The sequence below is a fragment of the Budorcas taxicolor genome, chromosome 5, assembly GCF_023091745.1.
Source record: "Budorcas taxicolor isolate Tak-1 chromosome 5, Takin1.1, whole genome shotgun sequence".
NCBI lineage: Eukaryota > Metazoa > Chordata > Mammalia > Artiodactyla > Bovidae > Budorcas > Budorcas taxicolor.
Genome location: NC_068914.1, coordinates 50,991,259 through 51,018,738, shown reverse-complemented (window position 1 = coordinate 51,018,738; position 27,480 = coordinate 50,991,259). Strand labels below are relative to the sequence as shown.

General features: G+C 37.6%; 1 protein-coding gene across 1 annotated transcript in view; it reads left to right on the top strand.

The window, feature by feature from the left end:
- The window catches only part of OSBPL8 (oxysterol binding protein like 8), a 131,197-nt gene that overhangs the window by 37,144 nt on the left and 66,573 nt on the right, over positions 1-27,480 (top strand). The window contains 3 exon segments of the mRNA XM_052640309.1: positions 4,580-4,618; positions 12,158-12,194; positions 19,998-20,135. Coding sequence (XP_052496269.1) covers positions 4,580-4,618; positions 12,158-12,194; positions 19,998-20,135 — 214 coding nt within the window.

Genomic DNA, 27,480 nt, shown 5'->3' with positions numbered 1-27,480 from the left:
TCTGCAATGAGGGAGGCCTGGGTTTGATCCCTGGATTGGAAAGATCTCCTGGATTTATAAGGACAGTATTTTTGGTGCACAGTTTCTCAATAACTGACCTTTAAGACATTTATGCATTCAAGTCTAATGATAAATTATCCATATGTCAATTAATGCTCATAAAGTATTCTTGTACAATGGCACTTGGTTGTTATTAGATCCCCCTTCTCAGCCCTAAGTGGAAATGGAGGGAGAAAGGCTGTGAAGTTTCTTATCTATAATAAATGGGTCACCAAATTTGGTAAATATGCTCATCTAACATTTGAATACCCTTTGAGACCTCCCTGCTAAGTGTTTGGCTAATGCTTATATACTTCAGGATTGCCTCATAGAGGCCTTTTCTTTTCAACTTTAACAAAGATTATGCTATCAGCAGAGCCTTTTGCAAACCTCTGCGTCCTGTGGCTAGTTTTCCCCCTTAGTCTTTGTGGGAAACTTAGAGATCGTTTAGTCTAATAGTCTGTCTAACGTAAGGATTCTGTCCACAGTACCCCCTGACTGAGGTCGTCCAGCCTCGGCGTGAACTCACGTAGTTATGGGGAGCTCCGCTTCTCAGAAGGCAGCTCAGCTCCTGTGCTGGTTCCCTTGCTGCCACAGGTTGCCACAAATGTAGTCTGAAAGTAGCAGTAGCTGATTATCTTAGCGCTCTGGATATTAGAAGCCTGAAAACAAGATGCTGTGTTCACGCTGAAGGCTCTGAGGGGACATCCGTTTCTGTTTGTGGACACCTGGAGGAAGCAGTCTTCCGTCGACTCGTGGCTTCCTCCCCCCGTCCAGCCTCTGGCCTTCGTTGTCACCCCTCCTGCTACACTCTCCTTCTTGTCAGGACCCTTGGAATTACTTTGGGTCCACTCAGGTAGTTCAGAATAATTGCTCTATCTCAAGATTTTTGACTTAATCACATCTGCAGAGTCCTTTGCCTCATATAATTAACATTCACAGATCCTAAGGCTTCTAAACATTCACAGATTCTAACATCTTTTTGTTGTTGTTGCCTTTTTTTGGCAGCTGAGCATGTGGGATTTTAGTTTCCTGACCAGGGATCGAGCCCTCGGCAGTGTGAGCCCGCAGTCCTAACCGCTGGATTGCCAGGCAATTCCTGGGATGTGGACATTTTGGGGAGGCCATTATTCTACGCACCATCATCATAGTACTAACCTCTGGTGCGTCCCAGCCTAGTGAAGTGGGCCCTATTGCCAAATAATCCAAAATCAGGTAGTCTGGTGGGGCATCTCACCTAAGGAATTGCCAGTTAGATTAAGCTCCTAAATTAGGTGAATTCTTAGGTGGCAGAGATCTTATGTAAAATAATGAAATAACTAGACATTTTAGTCACCAATTTATTGCCTACATACTCCTTGTCTTTTACATTAAGACAGCTTCATCTTCCTAACAACCGTTGGCTGACTATAACCGTTTAATCACACATACAAGAATGATGATAGAGACCTTCCCTGCAGCATTTATTGTGTGAAGTTTGAATGCGTGTGTGTGTATTTGGGTGTGCTGGGTCTCCCTTGCCACATGAGGGCTTTCTCCATTAGTGGAGACGGGGGCTGCTCTCTGGCTGCGGTGTGAGCTTCTCATCGCGGTGGCTTCCCTTGTTGCAGAGGATGGGCTCTAGGGCGCCTGGGCTTCCGTAACCGTGTCCGCGGGCTTAGCTGCCCCATGGCGTGTGGGATCTTCTCGGACCATGTGCCCTGCACCGGCAGGCGGAGTCCTCGCCGCTGGGCCAGTAGGGAGTGCCCTCACACGTGTTTAAAAAATAAGGTGAACTAGTATAATGAACCCTAAGGTACCCATCACTCATCTTCAGCATTATTAGTTCAGGTCAGTCTTGTTCATGTATACTCCTGCCTTCCCACCTCATATTTTTTTTGAGAAAATCCCATATGCATCATTTTATTCATAAGTATTTCAGTATAATCTCTAAAATATAAAGACTTTTCTTTAAAACTTTAACCATAAATACCATTCTTACTCTAAAAAAAAGAGTAATTCTTTAATATCAAATATTTAGTTATTGCTTAAATTTAGTTTTATTCTTTGTATTGGGCTTGGTTGATAAGTCACTTTGTCTTTTTTAATCTTTTCAGTTTCTCCTGCATCTGTTCTTGACTTTTCCTTTTCAGTTTTAATTTTTATTTTCAATTTACTGAAGAAATAAGGTAGTCGTCCTGTAGGTTTCCTACAATCTGGATTTTCCCCCATGGTCATTATTTAATGTATTCTTCAGTTACTTATATTTCTTGCAAATTGGTAGGTGGACAGTTTTAACCTGAGGCTTGCTCAGATTCAGGTTGTTTGTTTTTGACAAGAATAATTCATTGATGGTGTTGTGTATTACTATCAGGAGGCATATAATCCATTTTCATTTGCCTAATATGTAAATACATTTAATCTTTTTTGACTATAAAAATAATACATGCCAATGTGGCATATTTAAGCAGTAAAGAAAAATATAATAAAATTTATTTTCTAGAGGTAACCACTGTTATTATTATGGAGGCCTCTTTCCTAAGTGTATTTGTGTGTATATCTTATGCATGAGATTTTATAAGTGGGGTCATAGCATATAAATTTATGTATCAGTACTTCAAAAAAAAATTTATGGCCATTGATGATCATCACTTAGATCTGTTAATTCAATAGGAGCATAAATTAATAGCAGTACTTAAATACACTTAAATATTTGTAATGTTTGAACTGCCCAAGTGGGAAAATATTACTCAGTATTTTCTATTGTTTGAGTGCTTAGATTCTTAGTATGTCTTCCTTTTTTTTTTTTTCTTACTTTTAAAAGTTATTCTTAATTCTCTTATAAGTTGAATAATTTAAACATTTTCCAGGTATATGATGGGACTCTAATAAGTTTGGGGAGCTAAATTAGAGAAAGGGTTAACTTTGAAAAAGTAGAAGAAATAGCCAGTGTTTTATACAGTACTTCAGCAGAAATTCCAAGTCAGAAATCTTTTGTATTACCATTATGTTTGGAGATTTTCTCAGCATGCTCCCAGGACTGTGGAGCTCAAGATCCTTTCAGAGGGTCTGTGAGGGCTGAATTATTTCTGTAGTAATTCCCTGGTGCTTGATGTTATCTGCTTTGTTTCTCGTTCTCGTGAACGTCTAGTGCACTTTTTACCCAAGACTGCATGAAGTGTGATGTCATTCCTCTGCTGGCTAATGGAGTGTATGCTTGTGTATTCTTGTGTTTCCAAATTTTCTTAGTTTAATTTTTTTCCTAAGCAGTGGTTTTTTAATTTAAATAAGCTTCATTTTTTTAATAAGAGTTTTAGGCTTACAGAAAAATTGTGAACATAAAGAATTCCATATAGCTCATATTACTCAGTTTCCTTCCTCTATTATTAACATACTAATATGGTACATTTGATACAGTTAATGAATCCATCCTGATACATTGTTACCTGAGGTCCATATTTTGCTCTTTGTTTCAGATTTCCTTAGTTTTTACCTAATATTCTTTTTCCATGTGTATGAATCCCATCAGGTAGCACTTTACATTTAGTCATCACATCTCCATAAGGTCCTCTTAGCAGTTAAAATTACTTGTTTTTTGTAATCTTGACATTTTTGAGGAGTGTTAGTCAGATATTTTGCAGTGTCACTCAACTGGGATTTGTCTGATGCTTTTTTGATGATTAGATTGGGTTTTAGGGAGGAGACTACAGAGGTAAAATGCCATTTCATCACATGATTATGGAAAAGTATGTATACTATCAACTTGACTTACCACTGTGACTTGCCCATGATCAGCTAGCAAAGATAGTGAATTTCTCACTTTTAATTTCTAATTCAGCGAATATGAATAGGTATAATCCATAAAAACAGCAACTCTTCGGAGTCTTTGGCAATTTCTAGGAGTATAGAGGGATCTGGAAATACTAAAGTTTGTTAACAGAATTTTAGAACCAGAAGTTAATTTGCAATAATGTCTGAACATACAGGTAGCAATGTTTTAGGATAAAGTTTTTGGAATAGGCTAGGTCTGAAGAAGAAACTTGGAAGTTGTCTGAGTAAAGATAGCAAATGAGCCTTGAGTATGATTGGAACCTGCAGTAAGAGAGCAGATAGAAAGAAAAGAACAGATAGTTGAGGACTGAGCATCGGTGAAGCTCACGCGTTTTATTGAGTGGAAGGACAGAATGGAGGTGGGAAATTAGGAGAAAGGAAGCCAGAACAGTGGAGTGTTTTAGAAACTAAAGGAAGAGAGGTCTTGTGTGGTAGAAAGGCTGATATAATTAAATATATGCAAGGAGTTTAAGAATTGGGAAAAAGCCCGAAACATGCCGGAGAAGACTTGACAGGTTGGTAGATTGACTGTAATTTCCTGAAGTCTTGGAAAAATTTTAGAAAGGTTTAGTTTCAGTGTAAACATACTATTGATCTTTTTTTTTTTTTTGCCACTTTTTAAATGATTAATGAAGCACTTAATTCCTTCTATAAACTGTGAGTGCTCTCCAGATTCAGATTCAGGTATACAAAGTTAAATCACTCCTGAGAAAATTTGTCTTCTTTTTAGATCTTGCCATGTTCAGAAGTTGCTCAAGTTCAAGAGACAGTGAGTAATACATGGTGCCATGTTCAAAATGTTAACATTTTTGTATTTCTTTAGGGTTTCAAGTTAATTCTTAAAATACATTTTCTACTATGTTTAATCTTAGATGATTCTGTTAGTACAAAAAGTAGCTAATGTAAATTGAAAAGCCTACTTTAAAAATTGCATTTTCATTTGGCCAATATGTTAATGCATTTAATCTTTTTTATTATAAAAATAATACATAACAATGTGGCATAATTAAACAATAATGAAAAATATAGTAAATAAAATTTATTTTCTAGAGATAACCACTGTTATTATTTTGGTGGCCTCTTTCTTAAGTGCTCAGCTCTCAGGGCATCTGCAATAGCTCAGTTGGTAGATAATGCACCTGCAATGCAGGAGACCCTGGTTGGATCCCTGCGTTGGTAAGATCCACTGGAGAAAGGATAGGCTGCACACTCCAGTATTCTTGGGCTTCCCTTGTGACTCAGCTGGTAAAGAATCTGGCTGCAGTCGGGAGACCTAGGTTTGATTCCTGGATTGGGAGGATCCCCTGGAGAAGGGAAAGGATACCCCCTCCAGTATCCTGGCATGGAGAATTCCATGGACTGTATAGTCCATGGGGTTGCAAAAAGTCAGACACAGCTGAGCGACTTTCACTTCTTAAGTGTATTCACGTGTGTATCTTACACATGAAATTTTATAAAAGTGGTGTCATAGCATACAGATTTCTGTATCAGTACTTTAAGAAAAATTTATTTTAACCAAAGTATAGTTGATTTACAGTGTTGTGTTAATTTCTGCTGTACAACAAAGTGATTCATATAACCTACTTTTAAAAGCCAGTATGTAATGGATTTTTTTCAGTCCCTGAAAAAATAAAACCAAACTATAATGACTACATAGTATCTTATTATATGAATATATTATTAGTTATTTAATTCCATGTTTTAAGTATATCATTTACTATAAATGATGTGATAAATATCTTTGAACACATCTTTTTAAACATTTTGAATGATCATCTTAGTATACATTGCTAGTAGTGAAATTACTGTATCAAAAATGCAACTGCCTGGCAGATTGGATCATATTCTCTAACAGTGATAAACTCCAGTCACAGAAAAAAATTCCCTTAAAATCTCTCCTGTGAAACTCAGGAATAAAATGTGGACATGTGTGTTTTGCCGATGATTTTAGGAATATGAAAAAATTCATTTAAGTGTAATGAGTCCTGTTTATAGGACAAAAAGATTTCAGCTGCATAGTATACTCCTCACTAAAATTGCTTACTCTAAGGAAGCCGAAGATAACGCTAAGGAGAGCAGTCTCAAGATGCTTTATATAACCCTTCTTTAGAATCGTGGCTTCTGGGAGCCCACTGAAGCAGGATCGCTTCTGAGTACAACTTGATCAGCAGGACTGGGGAAAGAGGTGCCATCTGCTTGCGAGTTTGTTTTGAACTCTGCTCATATCAGTGGTGGATAAGCCATTTGGACTTTCTCTTGAGCTCGACAGATGTTTTGCTGTCTGTTGTTTAGTCGCTCAGCCACGCTTGATGCTGTTGCCGCCCGCGCACTGCTGCCTGCCAGGCCCCTCTGTCCAGGTTGTTAGGACCGAGGGGTCTCAGAATGGAGGGTGCGATTTTGAATTTCTGCTTCTCCCTTTATGTCTCTTAAAGACCGCAAGCTTTATGCTAATTGTGGATGACGTGGCAAATACTTAGAAATGCATCAAAATAAAATCGCATTCTTTGCATTATGCTCTTTTCCTGAAATTTTTAACCTGAAATCAGTAAAGGTTTAGATAATGGGTAATTTCATTCTTTAAAGTACTGTTAGCATATACTATGTATACAATATACTAATGAATTCTAAGTTAAAAAATTTCAGGCATTTTACTCTTTTATTATTTGTCAGCTCATGCTTTCTGCTGAAGTAGAGAATTTATTTAAATGATAAAAAGTTGAGATGATGACTGTGTGCACATTGTTCAAAGGGTGATGGTAAACATGCTGAGTTGCTCAGAGGACATTGTTCTATCATACCTTAGTGGTCTTTTTCTGAAGAAGCTGAGAAGTTGTTCCTGGATTTTTTGAAATTTTAGTAGTATTTTGGTTCTCTTAACAAAAGCCAAGAAGCGTGGCTAGTTTTTTTATTTTTTTTAATATAAGTTTATTTATTTTAATTGGAAGCTAATTACTGTACAATATTGTATTGGTTTTGCCATACATCAACATGAATCCTCCACGGGTGTACACATGTTCCCCATCCTGAACCCCCCTCCCTCCTCCCTCCCCGTACCATCCCTCTGGGTCATCCCAGTGCACCAGCCCCAAGCATCCTGTATCATGCATTGAACCTGGACTGGCGATTCGTTTCATATATGATATTATACATGTTTCAATGCCATTCTCCCAAATCATCCCACCTTCTCCCTTTCCCACAGAGTCCAAAAGACTGTTCTATACATCTGTGTCTCTTTCGCTGTCTTGCATATAGGGTCATTGTTACCATCTTTCTAAATTCCATATATATGCATTAGTATACTGTATTGGTGTTTTTCTTTCTGACTTACTTCACTCTGTATAATAGGCTCCAGTTTCACCCACCTCATTGGAACTGATTCAAATGTATTCTTTTTAATGGCTGAGTAATACTCCATTGTGTATATGTAGCACAGCTTTCTTATCCATTCATCTGCTGATGGACATCTAGGTTGTTTCCATGTCCTGGTTATTATAAACAGTGCTGTGATGAACATTGGGGTACATGTGTCTCTTTCAATTCTGGTTTCATCGGTGTGTATGCTCAGTAGTGGGATTGCTGGGTCATAAGGCAGTTCTATATCCAGTTTTTTATCCACTGTTCCCCATAGTGGCTGTACTAGTTTGCATTCCCACCAAAGGTGTAAGAGGGTTCCCTTTTCTCCACACCCTCTCCAGCATTTATTGCTTGTAGACTTCTGGATAGCAGCCATTCTGACTGGCGTGAAATGGTACCTCATTATGGTTTTGATTTGCATTTCTCTGATAATGAGTGATGTTGAACATCTTTTCATGTGTTTGTTAGCCATCTGTAAAAGGTACTTGTACAGAGCATTTCAACATCAGTATTTTCATATTGTCTTTATTTGTGTGTTACACAACATGGAACTGCACAAATTAAGCCCAAGTCCTAAAAGCAGTAAGAATAAGAAGTGTAGTGTGTAGGTCAGTGGTGTGCAGAAGTCTTCAGTTATGTCAGTTACTTGGTAAAATTAATATGTAATCGTTAATAATATCTCATTTCCCAATTAGCGTCACTTGCAAATAATTCTGAGAGATGATTTCGCTTGCGTCTCAATTTAGTGCCTTTTTATCTACATCACATCCTTCTGGGAAAGGTTTCTGAAGTGACCTTATTTTTCCTTGTGTCTTCTGCTTCTGTTTGTAATGTTTCAGAGTAACTCTTGGTCCTGTTGTTGTTCCATTATATGTTTTCTGTGCCTGCTTCTGGAGCATTTTTTAATCTCCTGTGATGAAGCCATTCAGATCGTATACGCTAACTCTCACACGTACGATGATTTATACTATTTCCTTACCAGCCTAAACCATTTGCTGTATGTGTACATGTTCATGCAGGTCCTCATGTCCAGCTGCCTATTTGATATTTTGACTTGGATGTCTGACAGACATTTTAAACTTAACCTATTCCAAACTGAGAGGCAGTTGGCCCTCCATATAAAACTGAGGGTTCTGCATCCATGGATCCAGCCATCTGCAGATGGAAAATATTTGGGGAAAAAAATTCCATAAAGTCCCACAAAGTAAAACTTAAAGTTGCTGCATGCTGCTGCTGCTGCTAAGTCGCTTTAGTCGTGTCCGACTCTGTGCGACCCCAGAGATGGCAGCCTACCAAGGCTCCCCCGTCCCTGCGGTTCTCCAGGCAAGAACACTGGAGTGGGTTGCCATTTCCTTCTCCAATGCGTGAAAGTGAAAAGTGAAAGTGAAGTTGCTCAGTCGTGGCCGACTCCTAGCGACCCCATGGGCTGCAGCCCACCAGGCTTCTCCGTCCATGGGATTTGTAGTGTTTTCATTGTATTTACTACTATTTACTTAGTATTAACTTTATATTGGATATTATAAGTAATCTAGAGGTGATATAAAGTATATAGGAGGATGTACATGGGTTATATGCAAATATTGCACCATTTTAAATAAGGGACTTGAGCATCCACAGATTTTGGTATTGCTCTGGGGTGGGGGTGGGGGATGTCTTAGAACCAGTTCTCTCTGGATACCAAGGGATGATTGTAGTTACATTTCTCGCTGTAAATGAGCTTGTCTTACTGTCTTTTCCATCTCAGATGACGGCAGTTCCATCCTACCAGGTGCTCAAAGGCCAACGCTTGACTTCATTTTGATTCCTTTTTTCTTTTACCTCATACTTGGCCTATTTGGAAATTCTGTTGACCTCACCTTCAAAATATATTTAGAATTTAACCACTTGTCGCCCCTCTCACTGCTCCCATCTTGGTCCAAGTTTCCGTCATCTCTCCCCTATAATATTGCTGTAACTTCTGAACTGATAATACCCTCATCCCTCTGATCTATTTTCAATACAGCTGCTGGAGCAGTCCTATTATAACGTTCTCATATATGTTACTCCTTTTCTCAGAACCATCCAGTGGCTTCCCAACTCACCCAGAATAAAACAAAAGTCTTGGCCAGGTCCCAGAAAGTCCTGCAACTGTTCACCTCTTTGACTTCATCCGCCGCTCTCCTACTTGAATTGTACCCCAGTCCTCTGACCTCACTGTTCTCCAGACTTGCTCCCATCCAAGTCCTCTACTCTAATCCTGATCTTCCTGCTCCCTGGAATACTCTCCCCCTTTATGTCCTTATGGGAAGTTCCCTCAGTTTATTCAGTCAACTTTGTAGTGACGCCTCCTTAGGCCACCCTATCTAAAACTTTAGCTCCATCTTCCCTAACATTTTATATGTCTTCATTTTCTGCTTATTTTTCCTTACTGTTTATACTATATAATATACAGCAAAATTTTACTTGTTTATTATGTTACTGTTTATCTTTCCCACTAGATGTAGCTGCCACAAGGGCAGAATTTTGTTGTCCACTGCTCTGTTCCTCGGTGCCTAAAGTGATACCTGTCTGTATAGTAGGTACTGAATGAATATTTGGATGGGTGGATCCATGGATAGATGATAGATCAATGATAAGAGTAGATAGTGTTTACTTTGCTTATTCTCCAGTGCCTCAGTCTGAAAAAAAATACTGGGTTAATCCAGTAGAACCAGGTTTATATGACACAGATATGCCTGAGCAAATACTGCAGAAAACATAGTTTGAAATAAGTTGTTTAGATGTTGTTTATATGCTAAGGGTTTTTTTCTGCTAGTAAAAATGCAAGGCGTATAGCGGTGCACATGACATAGTGGTTTTAATCGACATAATTTAAGAATTATATGCAGCTGTACAATGAAATTGAACTTAACCTTTATCCTAAATAGAAGACCAGCTGGAGAACGTCAAATGTGACTGGCCCTGTGAAATTAAATACTCTTGGCTACGTACATATGGTTAGAACCGTTGCTTTCCTTTAGGAAGTTACTGGTCAGTCTAGGGAAGCTGATAGTTATTTGTATCAATACAGGAAGATTTTCCCAAAGATGCCTGTGAAGCCTTTGTAAAGTATGCCATAGTTGTCTCTGTCAGTTTCCTAACCTCCTTCAATTTTCCAGTATTGCCTTAGTTATTTATTGATATATAACAAATCATCCCCAAGTTAAGTGGTAGAAAACCAGCATTTAATACCTTACAGTTTCTGTGAGTAAGGAATCTGAGAGCATCTGGCTGTCTGTAGGTCACAGCCTTTCTTATGGTCGAGGGACTGGGGAAGGAGCTGCTGCTGAGGGTGTCAGGGGAGATGGAAGAGCCACCTCCAGGCTCACTGAAGGCTGGTCAGGACCTCAATTCCTTTCCTTTTTGGGCTTTTCTGCATGATCGCTTCATGACTCAGTGGCTGGTTTTCCCCAAGATGATCTGTCTGGGGGCAGAGCGAGAGTAGAGAAAGAGACCCCAAACAAAATGGAAGTCATAGTCTTGTTAACAGTCTAATTTTGGAAATGACATTTTCACTTCTGCTGTATTCTTTTTATTCGAAGCAACTCAGCACATCCAGTATATGCTCAAGGAGAAGGAATTATACACCAAAAAGTGGGGATCACTGTGGTCATTTTAGAAGTTGCCTGCCACAAATGTTTTAATCTCTTTCCACATGCTTGCTAGCTATAATAACATGGCCATTTCAGTAATAAGGATTTGAGCACAATTACTTCATTGTCCCTAAAACTGTATTTATTTTTTTTTTAGTTTTATCAGTGAAACTGAAATGCGTTTATAGAAGAATGAGCTTAAATGGGCAGCTACCGAAAAATAAATAAAGCAAATGCCTTTAGAGGAATTAGAACATAATTTTATGCATTGTGAAATAACCTTCACTTAGGAAAGTAACAGGGCCAAGCTTATTTTCCCTCTGGGAGACAACACAAACTCAAAGCAAACAACTGCAACTTTTTTGGAGGGTGAATGCAAAACCAGTTAAGTAAGACTCCCCATTTCCTTTAAATAAGACCAAACAATAGCGTCATCAGTGGGAATTATTTGTTTTTGTTGTTGCTTTAGTTCTGATACAGATCCATGCTTGGTATTTGAAATGAAGGGAAGAGAACTAAGGACTCTTTTCCTGCCAAGGGAGACCAAAACACTTGTCTGTAGGTGATGTTTAATGTCATATTGTTTATTAAGATAGTTACTAGATAGACAGTCAGCAGTCTTTTTCGTGTTTCTTTTGATTGATTGCAAGTTAATTGTTCAAGAATTTGATCTTCTATCTTCCTGGAGACTAGTAGCTCTAGATGCTATGCTTGATACTAGTGGGTCCTAGGAAAGTTTTGTCTAACTTAACTTTATTGTTCTCTTTGGTTTTTGCCGCTTTGTTGATGTCTCTATAAAAGCTCTTTGCACAATGCTTGACTTAAGTGCTCGGTAAACTCCTTCTTTCTTTTTGTAGAAGAAACAGACTGAATTTCTACATAGTGTTAAGTGTTTTCATGGCATGCAGAACTAATATTTAATAGTGCATGAGTGTTATATATTTTTATACCACTTGAATTTAAAGGATGAATAACTTTTGGCTATCCTTTGCATTTCTAAATAATTTTTTAATCACTCCTAACCCATACCTTGAATCGTAATTGGAAGTAATTTTTCACTTAAGTAATTTTCAAAACAAAGTACTTGAGTGATTTCATTTTTCTCTTTCCACCTTCATTTTCCAAAATTAGAACAAACATTGGATAATGCCTAAGACAAGGTCTCTTTATGTGTGGAAAAGAAAATTCCTTGCAAATTATGATTATTAGCATGTGCTTTCTACTTATAAACTAATGCTATTTTCCTTGTCCTTTTGTTTCACTGCTGCTTCAATCCTGATACACTTTGCTTCTTCCTGGTTTGGATTCTATTTGTTTGCTGCTCAATTATCCTGCATTAAAAGCTTCTTGGTGATAGCAAAGATGTCCTTGGGCCATCAAGTAAGTAGTTACAGTTTGAATCGCATGTTTGCAGACGTGGTAATATTTTGATGTGTACTTATAAAAGGTATATGGTATTTCTGTTTTGATTATTAAGTCTTCTACTTTGTTTCCAGGCATTGAAATATAAAGACTATAAATGATCATTCAGTACCCATCTGTTGTCAGTGTCCATCTGAGATTAATAGTGCTTGTGTACTTACATCTTAATGATCTAAAGATGGATTATTTGCTTAGTTATCTAATTCACCGTTTATAAATTCATAATTCCTAAATCATGAATTAAGGCTTTTTTATAGCATCCTTTCTACAGTCATCATAAAGCACAGAGCAGACTACTCTGAGGCTGGACAAGGTATAATAAATTCACTGCCATATGAAGTGAGAAATACGGTTTTATTTTTGTCAGAACTTTTATATAATAGATAATCTGGTTATGAAAAAAATTTTTTTTACTTTGGTAACTTCATAAGTGAAGCCTGTTTTATCTAGGGATTTAGAAGCCACATCCTTGAAACTTATGTTTTTAAAAAACCTGTTTTTGACTAGATATGGTGCTAGCTTTGAGGAATACACGGTGAATAAAACATGTGCCTTGGCTTTAAGGATCATTATATACTAGTAGGAGAGTTAGACCTGTGAATACATAATTTCAAAGCTTTGTGACATAGTAAACGTACTGATGTGAATGAAACTTCAGAGATCATTTAAATAAAGCATTAATTTTTGTAGATGAAGAGTCTGAAGCTAAGATCTTAAGTATCCCCAAGGAGATAGAATTGGTTACTAGTTTAGTAATCATCTTCTGATTTTCAAAAATCAGAATAAAGCTATCATTTCACTGAATTAAGTTGAACCAAATAATTAAAATATTGCTGCATTATACATCAAAAGGTTTTAACTTTATTCAAAACCCATGTGGAAGTTATATTGATTCAGGAAGTTTTCGTATTTATTCCTAAATAACTGTGTGACTGTTGCAAGTCAGTTGACTGCTTTGGGGCTCGTTTTCCTCACTGGTTAAAGGAGACCTAGCGAGATAATGGCAAAGTGTTTCGGTCTAGATCAGTTACTGTTTGTCTCTGATAATGGACATAGTACGTCTATAATTTTGTTTTCTAAAGAGAGAGATAATTTAAAGTAATATGCTAAAATTCCATTTTTATTCTAATTGTAACAATTCATAGTATTGAATAGTTCATGGCATTATTAGAGTAGTAAAATTTTAAAGTAGCCCCTTCGCTGTTCACCTAAAACTACCACAATGTTAATCGGCTATCCCCCAATACATAACAAAAAATTTAAAAAAATTTTTTTGAAGTAGAAAAAGTATACACATCCCAAAACGTTTTTGTTTTCTTGCTCAGCCTTACTTATGATACCTGGTAGATATTTTTAATGTATTTTTTAGTTACTTTAATTATCTCATGTATTTAGATGTTGATTCACATGAACTTATTGTCACTGCTGAACTTTAGAAATAGAATTGCATTTTTAATATCAGTTGAAGTGGTTCTTCTTAGGACCTGGGTTTTATAAATGGGGGTCTTTACTTTCTACTTGAAATAGAAGACATTTATTATAGTTATATATTTTAAGCACATATGAATTAAAATATATAACATATATTAGAGGTGAATTTATATTGTAATTTATATATTAGAGTTTGTATTGTACTCTGCCAACTATTAGAAGACTGCGGCTGTGTTATTTACTATAGATCATGTATCATTTTGAGTGAAATGTAATTCTATTTAGTACTTCATTAGGATCTATACTATTCAGTGAAAAACCTATAAAGATACATAGCAACATATTTAAATTACTAATGTATTTGAGAAAAGGTTTATCATCTGCTCTGTAAGGGAATATTTAGGATTTCTTTTAAGGGATTATTTATGACTTTAAAAGGCTTAACTTCTTTTTAGTAGTTTTTGCTTAGATTAAGGGCAAGAACCAGACTTTGAAGCTTGTAAAATTCTCCTGACTTTGTATTGATGAGTTAAATTCGGAAAGTAAAGAATGGTAGTTACAGAATCATATCCTCCTTAAAAGTTGCAGCTGGTTTGTTAATTATATTACTATGAATGATTCCAGTGTGATAAATTTCTATCTTAATATGACATTCAGTGAAGTGGGCTGCTTTGCTTTGCTTGCTTTGCTTTGCTTCACTTTCATTATGAAGTGGAACCAGAAGAAGGCACTGTAATGCTGTCTTCAGACAGGGAGGCTGGTGGTTACATCACCAGAGACTGTTTTGGAATCCTGTAGAGATTCATTGGTCAACTATTGATCCAGGCATTTAGCAAGTATTTATTGTCAGTTTTATGCCAAAGAATACAAATGAAAAAAAGGCACTGCCTTTCCTGAGTTTATAAGCAAATATCCTACTAGTATGCAAATGATTCAGGGCATTAAAATGATTTTTATATTATGCAAATTTTCTGTATGGTTAAAGTTTGTGAATGATGTACGAAAAAACAAATAGAAAAATAGGCTTTCTGATTTTTGTAAGGAAATATACTCCATATGTTGCTATTTCTACAACTCCTCTCATTTCAATGTTATCAAAATTATAAACAGTAATACCTCAGTCAGTAAGGAGTTAGCAAGAGGTGAATAGAACTAAATTTGCACTTGTATTTCATTTTTCATATAGTCAAGTTATTTAAGGCTTACGTACGTGTGTCTTTCTGACGGAATACTAAAGCATGCTTTAATTCTGTTAGCTGTTCTGATAATGTATTTTGCATATGTTTATCTGTTTATCTGCACTGAGTCTTAGCTGAGGCATGCAAGCTCTTAGTTGCTTGCATGTGGGATCTAGTTTTCTTACCAAGGATTGAATCTGGACCCCTGCTTTGGAAGTGTGGAGTCTTAGCCCCTGAACCACCAGGGAAGTCCCTTTATAATGTATTTAGCTGCTGCTGCTAAGTCGCTTCAGTCATGTCCGACTCTGTGCGACCCCATAGACGGATGCCCACCAGGCTCCCCCGTCCCTGGGATTCTCCAGGCAAGAACACTGGAGTGGGTTGCCATTTCCTTCTCCAATGTGTGAAAGGGAAAAGTGAAAGTGAAGTCACTCAGTCGCTCTGACTCTTCGCGACCCCATGGACTGCAGCCGACCAGGCTCCTCCATCCATGGGATTTTCCAGGCAAGAGCACTGGAGTGGGGTGCCACTGCCTTCTCCGATAATGTATTTGAAGTAGCCTTAAATGTACTAATACTCCAAAAGGTTATATGAAGCATGTGGAAATTATGAAGTATGCTCTTACAGTGAGCACGTACTGAACCCACCACTAACCTAAGAACTTGGGTCTCACAGAAGTCTCTCGTGTCTGTGCTGCTTCTCGCGGCTGTGCCTGTCCTCCCAGGGCTGATGATTAACTTGTTTTTGTTGGTGTTGTTGATTCATTGCTTTTTCAAAAATATATTTTTTTGGTTATTTTTAGGTCACATATGTATCACCAAATTTGACTAGGTTTTTAATTTTACAAGAATGATGTCATGCTGTATGTCGTCTTCTAGGACTTGCTTTTTGTAGTTAATGTTGTGTTTCTAAGTTTGAGCCATGTTACTGGGTGTAGATAAAGACCATCTGCTTTTACTGCTACATACTATCCCATTATATTCGTATACCACGATATATGAATCCATATTGTTTTCAGTTTTTGAATATTTATTTTTATTTTTGCTATTATGAACAGTGTTGCTCTGAACGTTTTTATTCTTGTCTTTCGGTATACACATATAAGAGTATTTCCGGGTACAAAGCTAAGAGTGGAATTTTTGGACCCATAGAATATGCTAAAATTCAATGTTATAAGACCTAAGTGGTTTTCCAAAGTGCTTGTATCAATTCCTACTCTATCAGCAGTGCTTATGTTGGCTCGCTGACCGTATCCTTACCATCATTGGGTAGTATCAGACTTAGTTTTTACTGAGTGTAAAATATTTGTTTCATTGTGATCTTGATTTGGTTTTTTCCCTCATTACTAAGGAGGATCAAACTTTTTTTTGTACATTTATGGGCCATTTGCATTTCTTCTTCCATGAACTAATTGGTCATGTTTTCCTACCATTTTTTTTAATTAAAAACATTAATTGATGTTTAATTGCCATACAACATTGTATTAGTTTCCAGTGTGTGACATAATGATTCCATACTTGTATATACTATGAAGTGATAATCACAGTAAATTTGCTTAGCATCCATCACCATAGATTGTTAACAGAGTTTTTTTTCTTATAATGACAGCTTTTAAAACGTACTCTCGTAATAACCTATAATGGAGAAGAATCTGAAAAAGAATAGAGATAGATAACTGAGTCACTTTGCTGTACACCTGAAACATTATGAATCAGCTATGCTTCAGTTACCAGCTGAGCCACCAGCTCAGCTGGTGTTTTGGATACTAACGCCTTATCAGATACACTCTTTGCAAGCACTTCATGCCATTCATTGTATTGATGGTTTCCTTTGCTGTGCAGAAATGTTTTAGTCTGGAGTTTTAGTTCTTTACTTTTGCCTTTATTGTCTTTTGGTGTCAAATGTAAAAGAATCATTGCCAAGAATGATGTCAAGGAGTGCACTTCTAGTTTTCTTCTAGGAATTTTATATTTTCAGGTCTTACATTTGAGGCTTTAAGCCATTTTGAGCTAATTTTTTTGTAACAGTAAGACAGAGGTCCAGTTTGTTTCTCCTGTGTGTGGCTGTCCAGGATTCCCAACAGTATTTACGAAAGAGACTGGCCTTTTCCCTGTTGTATGTTTTTGGCTCCTTTGTCGTAAATTAATTGGCCATATACATGTAGGTTTATTTCTGGGCTCTCAGTTCTGTGCCATTGATCTATGTGCCTTTTTATGCAAGTGCCACAGAGTTCTGATTACCATAGCTTCTTTTGTAATATAAGTTGAGATCAGGAAGTATGATGACTCTAGTTTTGTTCTTCAAGATTGCTTTTGCTATTTGGGGTCTTTTGTGATTCTGCGAAAATGTTAGAATTGTTTTTTCTGTTTTTGTAAAAAAAAAAAAATTGCCATTGGAATCTTGAGAGGGATTGCATTGTCTGTAGGTTGCTTTGGGGAGTGTAGACATTTTAACATTGTTCCTCCGGTCCATCATATAGTGCACCTGTCCATTTGTGTCTGTCTTCTTCAGTGTCTCTCCTCGGGGTCTTACAGTTTTCAGTGTACAGGTCTTTCTCCTCCTTGGTTAAATTTATTCTTAGGCATTCTTTTTGATGCATTCCTGTCCCCCTGTTTCTTTTGCCTTTTTGATCTTTTTCTAATTGATTTACAGGAATTTTTTTTTTTTACATATTTTGGATTCCAATTCTTCATTAATTATATGTGTTACTGTTATGCCCAAGTCTCGAAATCTCGCAATGACCACCAGGGAGCCGATATCCGATGCAAAAGCAAGAGAGTTTTTATTACCAAGCTCAAGCTGGGGCTCCCACCGATACTGATGCAGTGACTATAGGGAGGAGCCCCGAGCTCTGGGTTTCATTGCTAATATAGGGTATTCTCCTGCGAAAAATTTGAAAAACGGTAGTTTCTGTGGAAGGGTTAGGTGTTGGGTTCTGATTGGTTTTCATTTCCCGGGCTGGCCATGGGTTCTGATTGGTTCCCATATCCCGGGCTTGCCACGGGTTCTGATTGGTCCCAGGGTGGTGGGATGAGGTTAAGGGATTTCCAAAAAGCTCTTTTTTGGGAATTTTTACAAAATGGAGTCTTCTTTAACAAAATAGAGTAGCTTAGGTCCTTCAGTACAAATCTCTTGGTTTCCCCTCCCCCAAATTCTTTTTATCTTTTGATTAGGTTAATTCTTAATCCCCACCCCCACCCCACGCTTTCTTTATTGGTGAGTGTTTTGTGTGTCTTTTTAAGGGAATCATTGCCTACCCCAAATTTATATTCTCTTAAAAGTTTTCAAGTTTTACTTTTTTGCATTCATGGTGTCAAAGATTGCTGAGCCTTCTGTACAGACAATGAACTCTACACAAGCAAGGAGCAAGATGGTACAGGTCTGGAAACTAGGTAGAAATATGTTGCTGTGATCAGTGGAAAGATAATGGTGTCTTGGAACAAGGTAGTAGTTGTAGAAGTGCAGAGAAGTAGGAGGATCCCAGATAAATTTTGAAGATAAAGATATCACAGATTGATTGAGTATGAAATGTGAGAGAAAGAGAAAAATCAAAGAATACATCTAAAGTTTTTAGCCTGAGAAAGTGGAAGAGCAGAATAGTGATTCCATTAACAGATGGGAGACAGGCAAATCTGGAGAATAAACAAAATAAAGACTGTTCTGGATAAATTTGAGATGTCTATTAAGTAATACAGGCAGGCAACTAATGTGTGAGTTTTTGAGTTAGGAGGAGATAGAAATTTAGTAGTCATCAGTGTAGGATGCTTTTTTATTGATTTGATGGGAAAATAAATTCTTTGTAACTTTACTTAGATGATAAGTGAGAGTATTTTTGAATTTTTACTTTAAAATTTAAGGAGCTAAAATATAATTTTGAAAACTTTAGCACCATCAAAAATACATTAAAGATTATGTTAAAGATAATTTGTGTTTAAAATGTTAAAGAAGCAATTTTCCTTGAAAGATATGGTAATTAAAAATTTCAGTCTTAAGTTCTGGTTAAGTTTGAAATTACATCTAGATTGAAGACAGAATCATTCTCTCTCAAGATAAAGCTAAGGTTTCTGTAGACTGAAAGCACAGTTACATAAAAATTGAAGAATGGAAATCCTGGGGCGCTGTGGACTTGCTCACAATTTCTCCTACTCCTTCAATCAGTTTTTTTTTCTTTTCTGTCCTCTTTGGAACTGGGCATCTCTTTCCTCTATCAGTAGCTTAGTCAGACAGGTGAATAGAAGCCTTAAACGCTATCTAGATTTTTTGTTGGGGCAGCAAGCTCTTAAGAAACCAGACTTTGTCCTTTGTTAGAATATTACCGGTATTAGTTTTAAGCAAGGCAGTCTCTGAACCTCCAAGTTTCCCCAACTTTAAAATAAGAATCACGCCTACTTTCCATGAAAGTCGGAAGTTAGAGTAGAAATTCTTGCGCATATGAATACTATTTTGTGGCTCAGTTGGTGAAGAGTTCACCTGCAGTGCAGGAGACTGCCTGCAGTACAGGAGACCTGGGTTCAGTCCCTGGGTCAGGAGATCCCCTGGTGTAGGGAATGGCACCCACTCCAGTATTCCTGCCTGGGAAATCCCATGGACAGAGGAGCCTGGCTGGCCACAGTCCATGCGGTCAGAGTCCACGCAGTCCAGGCTAGTCACAGAGAGCCGGACACAACTTAATGCCTAACCCACCGCCACCACGCCATTTTATGCTGCTGTAAACTGGAATGTTTCCTCTTTACCAATGAGATCTACTGTCTTTTCATATGTTTATTGACCATTTGTATGTCTTCTGCACTGTCTTTTGCTTATTGCTCTATTGGCAAATATATAGAGTCAATAACACAATGAAAAGTTGATAGTAAACCTTGGAGTATCTTTCATTATCAGAATATGTATTTTCATTTTTATGAGGTCTGAAATTTGTGTAATTTGACACATGACTATAAATTCCTCTTGAATTGATGGCAAACTAAAAATAAAACATTTATTATTTATTAAAGTAATTTAATTTATTAAAGTATTATTAGAGTATTGAGTTGGTAAAATGAGTATAACCATTGAGGCCATGTCAATCACAGTTCTAGTCCATGTTATTAACTATGCTGTTATGTAAATCTATGACTTAAGTACTAATTTTTTTTCCCCTTCGTTCCTTGAGCTGTGGTAGCAAACAGTGAGGATACTCAACACCTGACACCAGGAAAGATGAGTCAGCGCCAAGGGAAAGAGGCTTTTCCAACGCCAACCAAAGATTTGTATCAGCCATCTTTTAGTCCAGCAAGTCCTCATACCCCAGGTATGGAGTTGTTCTTCTAAGGTTTCTTTGTTGTTACTGATGGTGGGCTGTGTGTGTATGGATTGTTTTGGTTTTTTTAGGGAGGTCTCTCCTTTGCTGGTGTATCATGACTTTTCTTTTTAACTATTTGGTTTTATAGAGGTTTATGTTTGTTTTGTTTTGGTCCCCCATAATACACTTGAAATGAGCACATTTTCTTTTGGAGTACTTTTTAATTCTCTGCTGGGGTCCAGCCCCAGTGGATCCAGGGTAATTTGAAGTGGGAACAGAATCGGCAATTAGGAAAGAATTACTAGATTAGAGATATAAAGAGAGATTAGGGAAGAATAGTGTAGTGAGAAAAAGGAGAGAAAATAGGGAAGAAAAAGAGGCTGTATTCCTTGGATTACATAGAAAGCCAATAAAGCCCTGAGACAAGGGCCTTACACCATCTACGCAGGCCGCAGGCGCCCGCTTGAATAGCGGAGGGTGCCCCACCTTGGGCTCCCTCTCACGTGGTTCTTAGAAGCCCAGGCAAATAAGTATACATGGCGAGCCTCTATGCTCCAGATGGGAATTCAGCCTGAAAAGGAGAATAAGAAAAGAAGACACGGGGGGAGCCAGATTTCTGAGAAACTGGTCCGTCTCTTTATTTTCCAGGAAAGCTTTTATACTTTAAGTTGTACATAGAGATCAATGGACAATACAAAGTCATGCAGGGTCAGCAGCCCTGACCCTTATCGAGACCAGGCTTTCTCTCTGCATACCTAGCTGTATACACAGGTCTTAGGTGATTTACATCATCTTCTGGCCAGGAGCCCTATTAGCATTTTATGGCCCTTTTCTGATAAGGGTCCGTCAACCAGAAAACTTATTTGCCCTAAAAGTGTTGTTCTTACTAAAGTCTGGTGCCACTCTCAGAAAGCACTAATTAAGGTTACATTTTTACATAGCAAGGACACAACAATTTATAACAAAGAAAGAGGAGTACAGTAATTTATAACAAAGAGAAAATTCATTAACTCAAAAGTCTAGTATTGCTAACATCAAAACTACTATATTCCTTTTTCTATATCCCAATTACATTGATTAATATCCTCCCAGGTGCCTAAAAGATAAAGGATTTGGAGGCCTGGCGGCAGTCATTAACTCAGCAATATAATTCTTAGCCCTTTAAAAAGGCTCTATATCTTTAAGATGTTAAGCTTCGTGCCTCTCATGGTTGGGGGGCTGTAAATAATCACATGCATAGTTGTAAAAGTCTGGGTAAACCTGTCAGGCAAGTTAGAGAGCCATCAGAGGGGTTAGAGCAGAGACACTCCTTTTATATGTAGGAGCTCTAAGTTAACTTTTTCCAGAGAAAGATGGTCGGGAATAGCCCCTGTTAATGTCATAGGGGTCAGCGAAAGTAATAAAAGAATGAGACAGACAGATTCTGGTTTGGGGGTAGATGGTCGAGAAGTTCCAGGGGGGCCCCATGAGGCCTGATCCCGCCTTTGCATGTGAGGCCCCTTCCTCATGACCTTTGCCACAGGCGGGATTCCCCATGCTAGCTCCCAGCAATTCTCTTTATATTCTCTAAAATATTTAGTTAGTTATACCATTCTTTTAATTCAGTGATTTTTTCAAACTTTTTGATCTCAGGACTCCTTTAATACTGTCAAAAATTGAAGACCCCAAAGAACTTTTATGTGGATTAATTAACCTATTGATACTTACTGTATTGCATGTTAAAATTAAAACTTTTAAAAAATGTTCACTTTGTATTTTGAATTGATGTATAGTTGATATACATATCAACTATATACATATGGACTTCCCTGGTGGCTTAGTGGGTAGTCTGCCTGCAGTGTGGGAGAACCATGTTCAATCCCTGGCTTGGGAAGATCCCCTGGAGAAGGAAATGGCAACCCCCTCCAGTATTCTTGTCTGGAGAATCCCATCGACATAGGAGCCTGGTGGGCTACAGTCCATGGGGTCGCAAATAGTCAGACACGACTGAGTAACTAACACTTTCTACACTTGATATACATCTGTATGTTACAGGTGTAAGTATCAGTTCAGTTCAGTTCAGTCACTCAGTCATGTCTGACTCTGCTACCCCTGAATTGCAGCACACCAGGCCTCCCTGTCCATCACCAACTCCAGAGTTCACTCAAACTCATGTGCATCGAGTCGGTGATGCCATCCAGCCATCTCATCCTCTGTCGTCCCCTTCTTTTCCTGCCCCTAATCCCTCCCAGCATCAGGGTCTTTGCCAGTGAGTCAGCTCGTTGCATGAGGTGGCCAAAGTATTGGAGTTTCAGCCTCAGCATCAGTCCTTCCAATGAATACCCAGGACTGATCTCCTTTAGGATGGACTGGTTGGATCTCCTTGAAGTCCAAGGGACTCTCAAGAGTTTTCTCCAACACCTCAGTTCAAAAGCATCAATTCTTCAGCACTCAGCTTTCCTCACAGTCCAACTCTCACATCCATACATGACCACTGGAAAAACCATAGCCTTGACTAGACGGACCTTTGTTGGCAAAATAATGTCTCTGCTTTTGAATATGCTATCTAGGTTGGTCATAACTTTTCTTCCAAGGAGTAAGCGTCTTTTAATTTCATGGCTGCAGTCACCATCTGCAGTGATTTTGGAGCCCCCCAAAATAAAGTCTGACACTGTTTCCACTGTTTCCCCATCTATTTCCCATGAAGTGATGGGACTGGATGCCAGGATCTTAGTTTTCTGAATATTGAGCTTTAAGCCAACTTTTCCACTCTCCACTTTCACTTTCATCAAGAGGCTTTTCAGTTCCTCTTCACTTTCTGCCATAAGGGTGGTGTCATCTGCATATCTGAGGTTACTGATATTTCTCCCGGCAATCTTGATTCCAGCTTGTGCTTCTTCCAGCCCAGCGTTTCTCATGATGTACTCTGCATATAAGTTAAATAAGCAGGGTGACAATATACAATCTTGACATACTCCTTTTCCTATTTGGAACCAGTCTGTTGTTCCATGTCCAGTTCTAAGTGTTGCTTCCTGACCTGCATACAGGTTTCTCAAGAGGCAGGTTAGGTGGTCTGGTATTCCCATCTCTTTCAGAATTTTCCACAGTTTATTGTGATCCACACAAAGGCTTTGGCATAGTCAATAAAGCAGAAATAGATGTTTTTCTGGAACTCTCTTGCTTTTCCCATTATCCTGCGGATGTTGGCAATTTGATCTCTGGTTCCTCTGCCTTTTAAAACCAGCTTGAACATCTGGAAGTTCACGGTTCACGTATTGCTGAAGCCTGGCTTGGAGAATTTTGAGCATGACTTTACTGGTGTGTGAGATGAGTGCAATTGTGCGGTAGTTTAGTAATTCACAAATTTAAGGATTATATTCCTTTTAAGTGCTGTGCTGTGCTTAGTCACTCAGTCATGCCACACTCTTTGCGACCCCATGGATTATAGCCCGCCAGACTTCTCTCTCTGTCCATGGTGATTCTCCAGGCAAGGATACTGGAAGGGGTTGTCATGTCTCCCTCCAGGGGATCTTCCCAAACCAGGGATCAAACTCCCACATTTCAGGTGGATTCTTTACCATTTGAGCCAGAAGAGAAGCCCAAGAATACTGGAGTAGGTAGCCTGTCCCACTCGAGGAATCTTCCTGACTCAGGAATTGAACCGGGGTCTCCTGCATTGCAGGTGGATTCTTTACCAGCTGATCTGCCAGAGAAGCCCATACTGCATTTATAGTTATTATAAAATAGCAGTTCCATTCTCTGTGTTGTATAATATAGCCTTGTAGCTTATTTTATACATGATAATTTTTTTAAATGCTTACCCTTTATTCATTTTAAATTATAATAATAAACCTATTATAGGCTAATGTGAATAACATATTCTTATGAACAATAGCTGACTCCCCTCCCCACCAAAGAAGAGCTGAGTGAGAATGAGAAGAGTGGTATTCTCTTCCTTCAAGGTCCCACAGCCTTGCCCCTACTGTCATTTTGGGCTGGATAATTCTTTGTTGAGGGCAGCTATCCTGTGCATTGCAGGATATTTAGCAGCATCCTTGACCTCTATGCACTAGATGCCAATAGCAATTTTCCTGGATGTGACAACTAGAATTAGCCCTAGATCTTGACAAATATCCCTTGTGGGACAAAATTGTCTCTGGCTGAGAACTAGTGTTTAACATTTTTTGCAGATCTCTTTAATTTATGTCTAGCTTTCTCAGGGGTATTTGTCAGTGAAACCGACCTTCTTTTACTGCAAGTGCATGGCGGTGAAGAAGTCAGTGCCTACTCCAGTCGGATGCCTCTGCTTTGATACGGGCCAAGGTTCCAGTGGTCTTCTCTAGCACTGGTTTTGCACTACTAGTGAAAATGTCAGCACGATAAGAAAGTATTATGAAATTAGTTTTGACCTTGCAGACCTTTTGGAAGTGTCTTGGAAACTTCAGTGATTATGATAATTTCTAATTCATAATTGATACTTTTTTTATATTGGATTCTGTTTCTTAGCTGAAGTTTATTTGATCATATACTTTGAACTCTCCTTATCAGTTATCAGTACTACTGATAATTACTGATCTCCAATTAGTTATCATACTGATAACTAGGGGGAAAGACTTCTGCTTTTAAAGCTAAGAACTTAAATTTGGTATTTAAAAGCCAATACATACTTAGATTATCAAACTTTTTAAAATTAATTATTTTAACTGAAGGATACTTTACAATATTGTGATGGTTTTGCCATACATCGACATGAATTAACCACAGGTGAGTCTTAAGTGTTATGTTATACTGTCTGTGTAATTAGTCAGGTTTTGATGTTGTTACTGTGTGAATTATCCCTTGGGGTAGGCTTTAGTTACTTCTTTTAAAATGAGTATTAACTGGTTGATCGTAAGTTACATGACCATTTTCTAATTTACTCCAGTAGAAAATTTTTCTAGTCAAGTATTAGATGGAAACATTTTTATATAACCTTGTAAAAAAAATTCTAACATAAAATTCTGGAAGGATGCAACTTAGGTGCAACTTTTTTTTTGGTTCTGTGCACCAGAATTTTGACTGTAATAAATATGGTTCATCTTTCATATATTTGTGTACTTGAATATTTAGAGAAATCCTTTAACTTGATATTTAATGAAACAACAAAAGGGTTGGTTACTAAAGCTTCTTGTATTTATAGGTATCATGAACATTTTCAGATAAGCAGGGAGTTTGTAAGAATAATGCAGTTAACACTAATAAACCCATCAGGCAGATGTAATAAATTATTAACCTTTTGTTGTATTTTATTTATTTGGGGGTGGGAATGGAATATTTGGAGTAAATCATAGACCTCATGATGTTATACCCCCAAATACTTAATCCATCTCTAAAATTTAAAAACATTTTCTTACATAACCATAAAACCTTTATTAGGTCTAACAAAATTGATGATAATTATTTAATATAAGCTAATACCTAGTTTTGGAGAAGGAAATGGCAGCTCACTCCAGTGTTCTTGCCTGGAAAATCCAATGGACAGAGGAGCCTGGTAGGCTACAGACCATGGGGTCCCAAAGAGTCAAACATGACTGAGCAACTTCACTTTCTTAAATACCTAGTTCATAACTTAAATTTCCCCAGTTGTCCCCAAATCTTTTCCGTTAAGCTTGTTGAAACCAAGATCCAAGAAAAGTTCATACGTTGCATTTGATTATGTCATCATATCTCCTTTAATTCAAAGAGTCTCCTGTTTACTCTATTTTCTTTTGTGCCTTTGACGTCTTTAAGAAACTAAGTCAGCGTCCCTGTGTCTGACCTTTTGAATTTGATTGCCTCCTTGCAGTGTTGTTTTGTTTCCCCGTCTTTTATATTTTATATGAACTGAAAGTTAAATGCAAAGGCTTGATTATGTTCAGGCTGTGCATTTTTGGCAAGATATATATTAGTGTGATATATCACTTGTGTGGGACTTGTGATTGTCTTGCTTTTCGTGGTGTGAGGTTGGTCAGTAAACTCAGCTGGTGAACAGCCTGATCCTCTTGTTACATCTTTTCTCTCCTTGTAACCTGAAAATAAAATGTAGTAAATATTCTGTTCCTCTTTAGCTTTTTACCTAAAGATGTAAGCACTCTTTGATGATCATTAGGATGTGAAAGTAGGCTGCAGTCCATGGGGTCACTAAGAGTCGGACACGACTGAGCAACTTCACTTTCACTTTTCACTTTCATGCATTAGAGAAGGAAACGGCAACCCACTTCAGTGTTCTTGCCTGGAGAATCCCAGGGATGGAGGAGCCTGGTAGGCTGCTCTATGTCTATGGGGTCACACAGTGTTGGACACAGCTGAAGTGACTTAGCAGCAGCAGCAGCAGCAAGGGGTGAAAAACAGTGATTTATTTTCTAATTCTATCATTCCTTTTACATTTGTTACTGAAGTTTTTCTCTAAGCAAGAGATCTCACTTATCTTAAGCCTGCCTAGTAAACATTGGAATATAGTTCCTGTAGGAAAGTCAGGATAAATGGTTCTTAATGCCTAAGCACTAGTTTTTAGATTAAAGAGACGACATGAAGTCTGCTTCTGGGGATGACAAATTTTTTTGGCTTAAACTTTTTTTTAATATCATAAAAAAACTCACATTTTAATAAAGTAGTTATGCTTCAGTCATTGGTAAAGTGAAGATAATAATAGTGTCTGTGTATCATATAAGATTTTATAAGGCTTAAAATGAGTTAATACATACAAAAAGCTTAAAACATAGCCTGGCAAATGAATACCACTCAGGATAGCTAACTAATAACAATAATAATAATAACCTCAACGACTATTACTATTATTATTATTTTAAATAAATGAGTTTGAGTTGAAGGGTAATATTTTGACCTTTGCGACACTTCAGCATCTTATGGAGGCTTGTTTGGAAATTCTTCTACTATGATGGCCATGTGCAACCTCTAATTTTTGCATTTACATCAGCCATAGTGTTAGATATATCTTGATTTACCCCTAAATGTTCTTGGGTAAGTTATGGGTAAATTAATATTTATAGTGTGAATTACATATTAAATGTACTTCTTTGTTAAAGTCAGCTTATTGGGTTTTTGTAATGCACAGTATCTCCCTCTGGTTTACCATGATTCCATATGATAGTTTTCAGAAGTGAGAGATGTGTTTCAAATAAGATTGTGAAGATAAATAGTTGGAAATTATCATATATAGAAAATATCTCTGATAGGTCTGCCATAACTCAAGTATTATACTCTAGATCAGTATTTCAATTTCTGAATGGAAAGAATTAGAATTCCAAAAGCTTATTAATAGTAATAATGATTAAAATTCCCCATGTCTTTTATGTGCTTTTCACATGCATTAGCTCCTGGAATTCTTACAAGAACG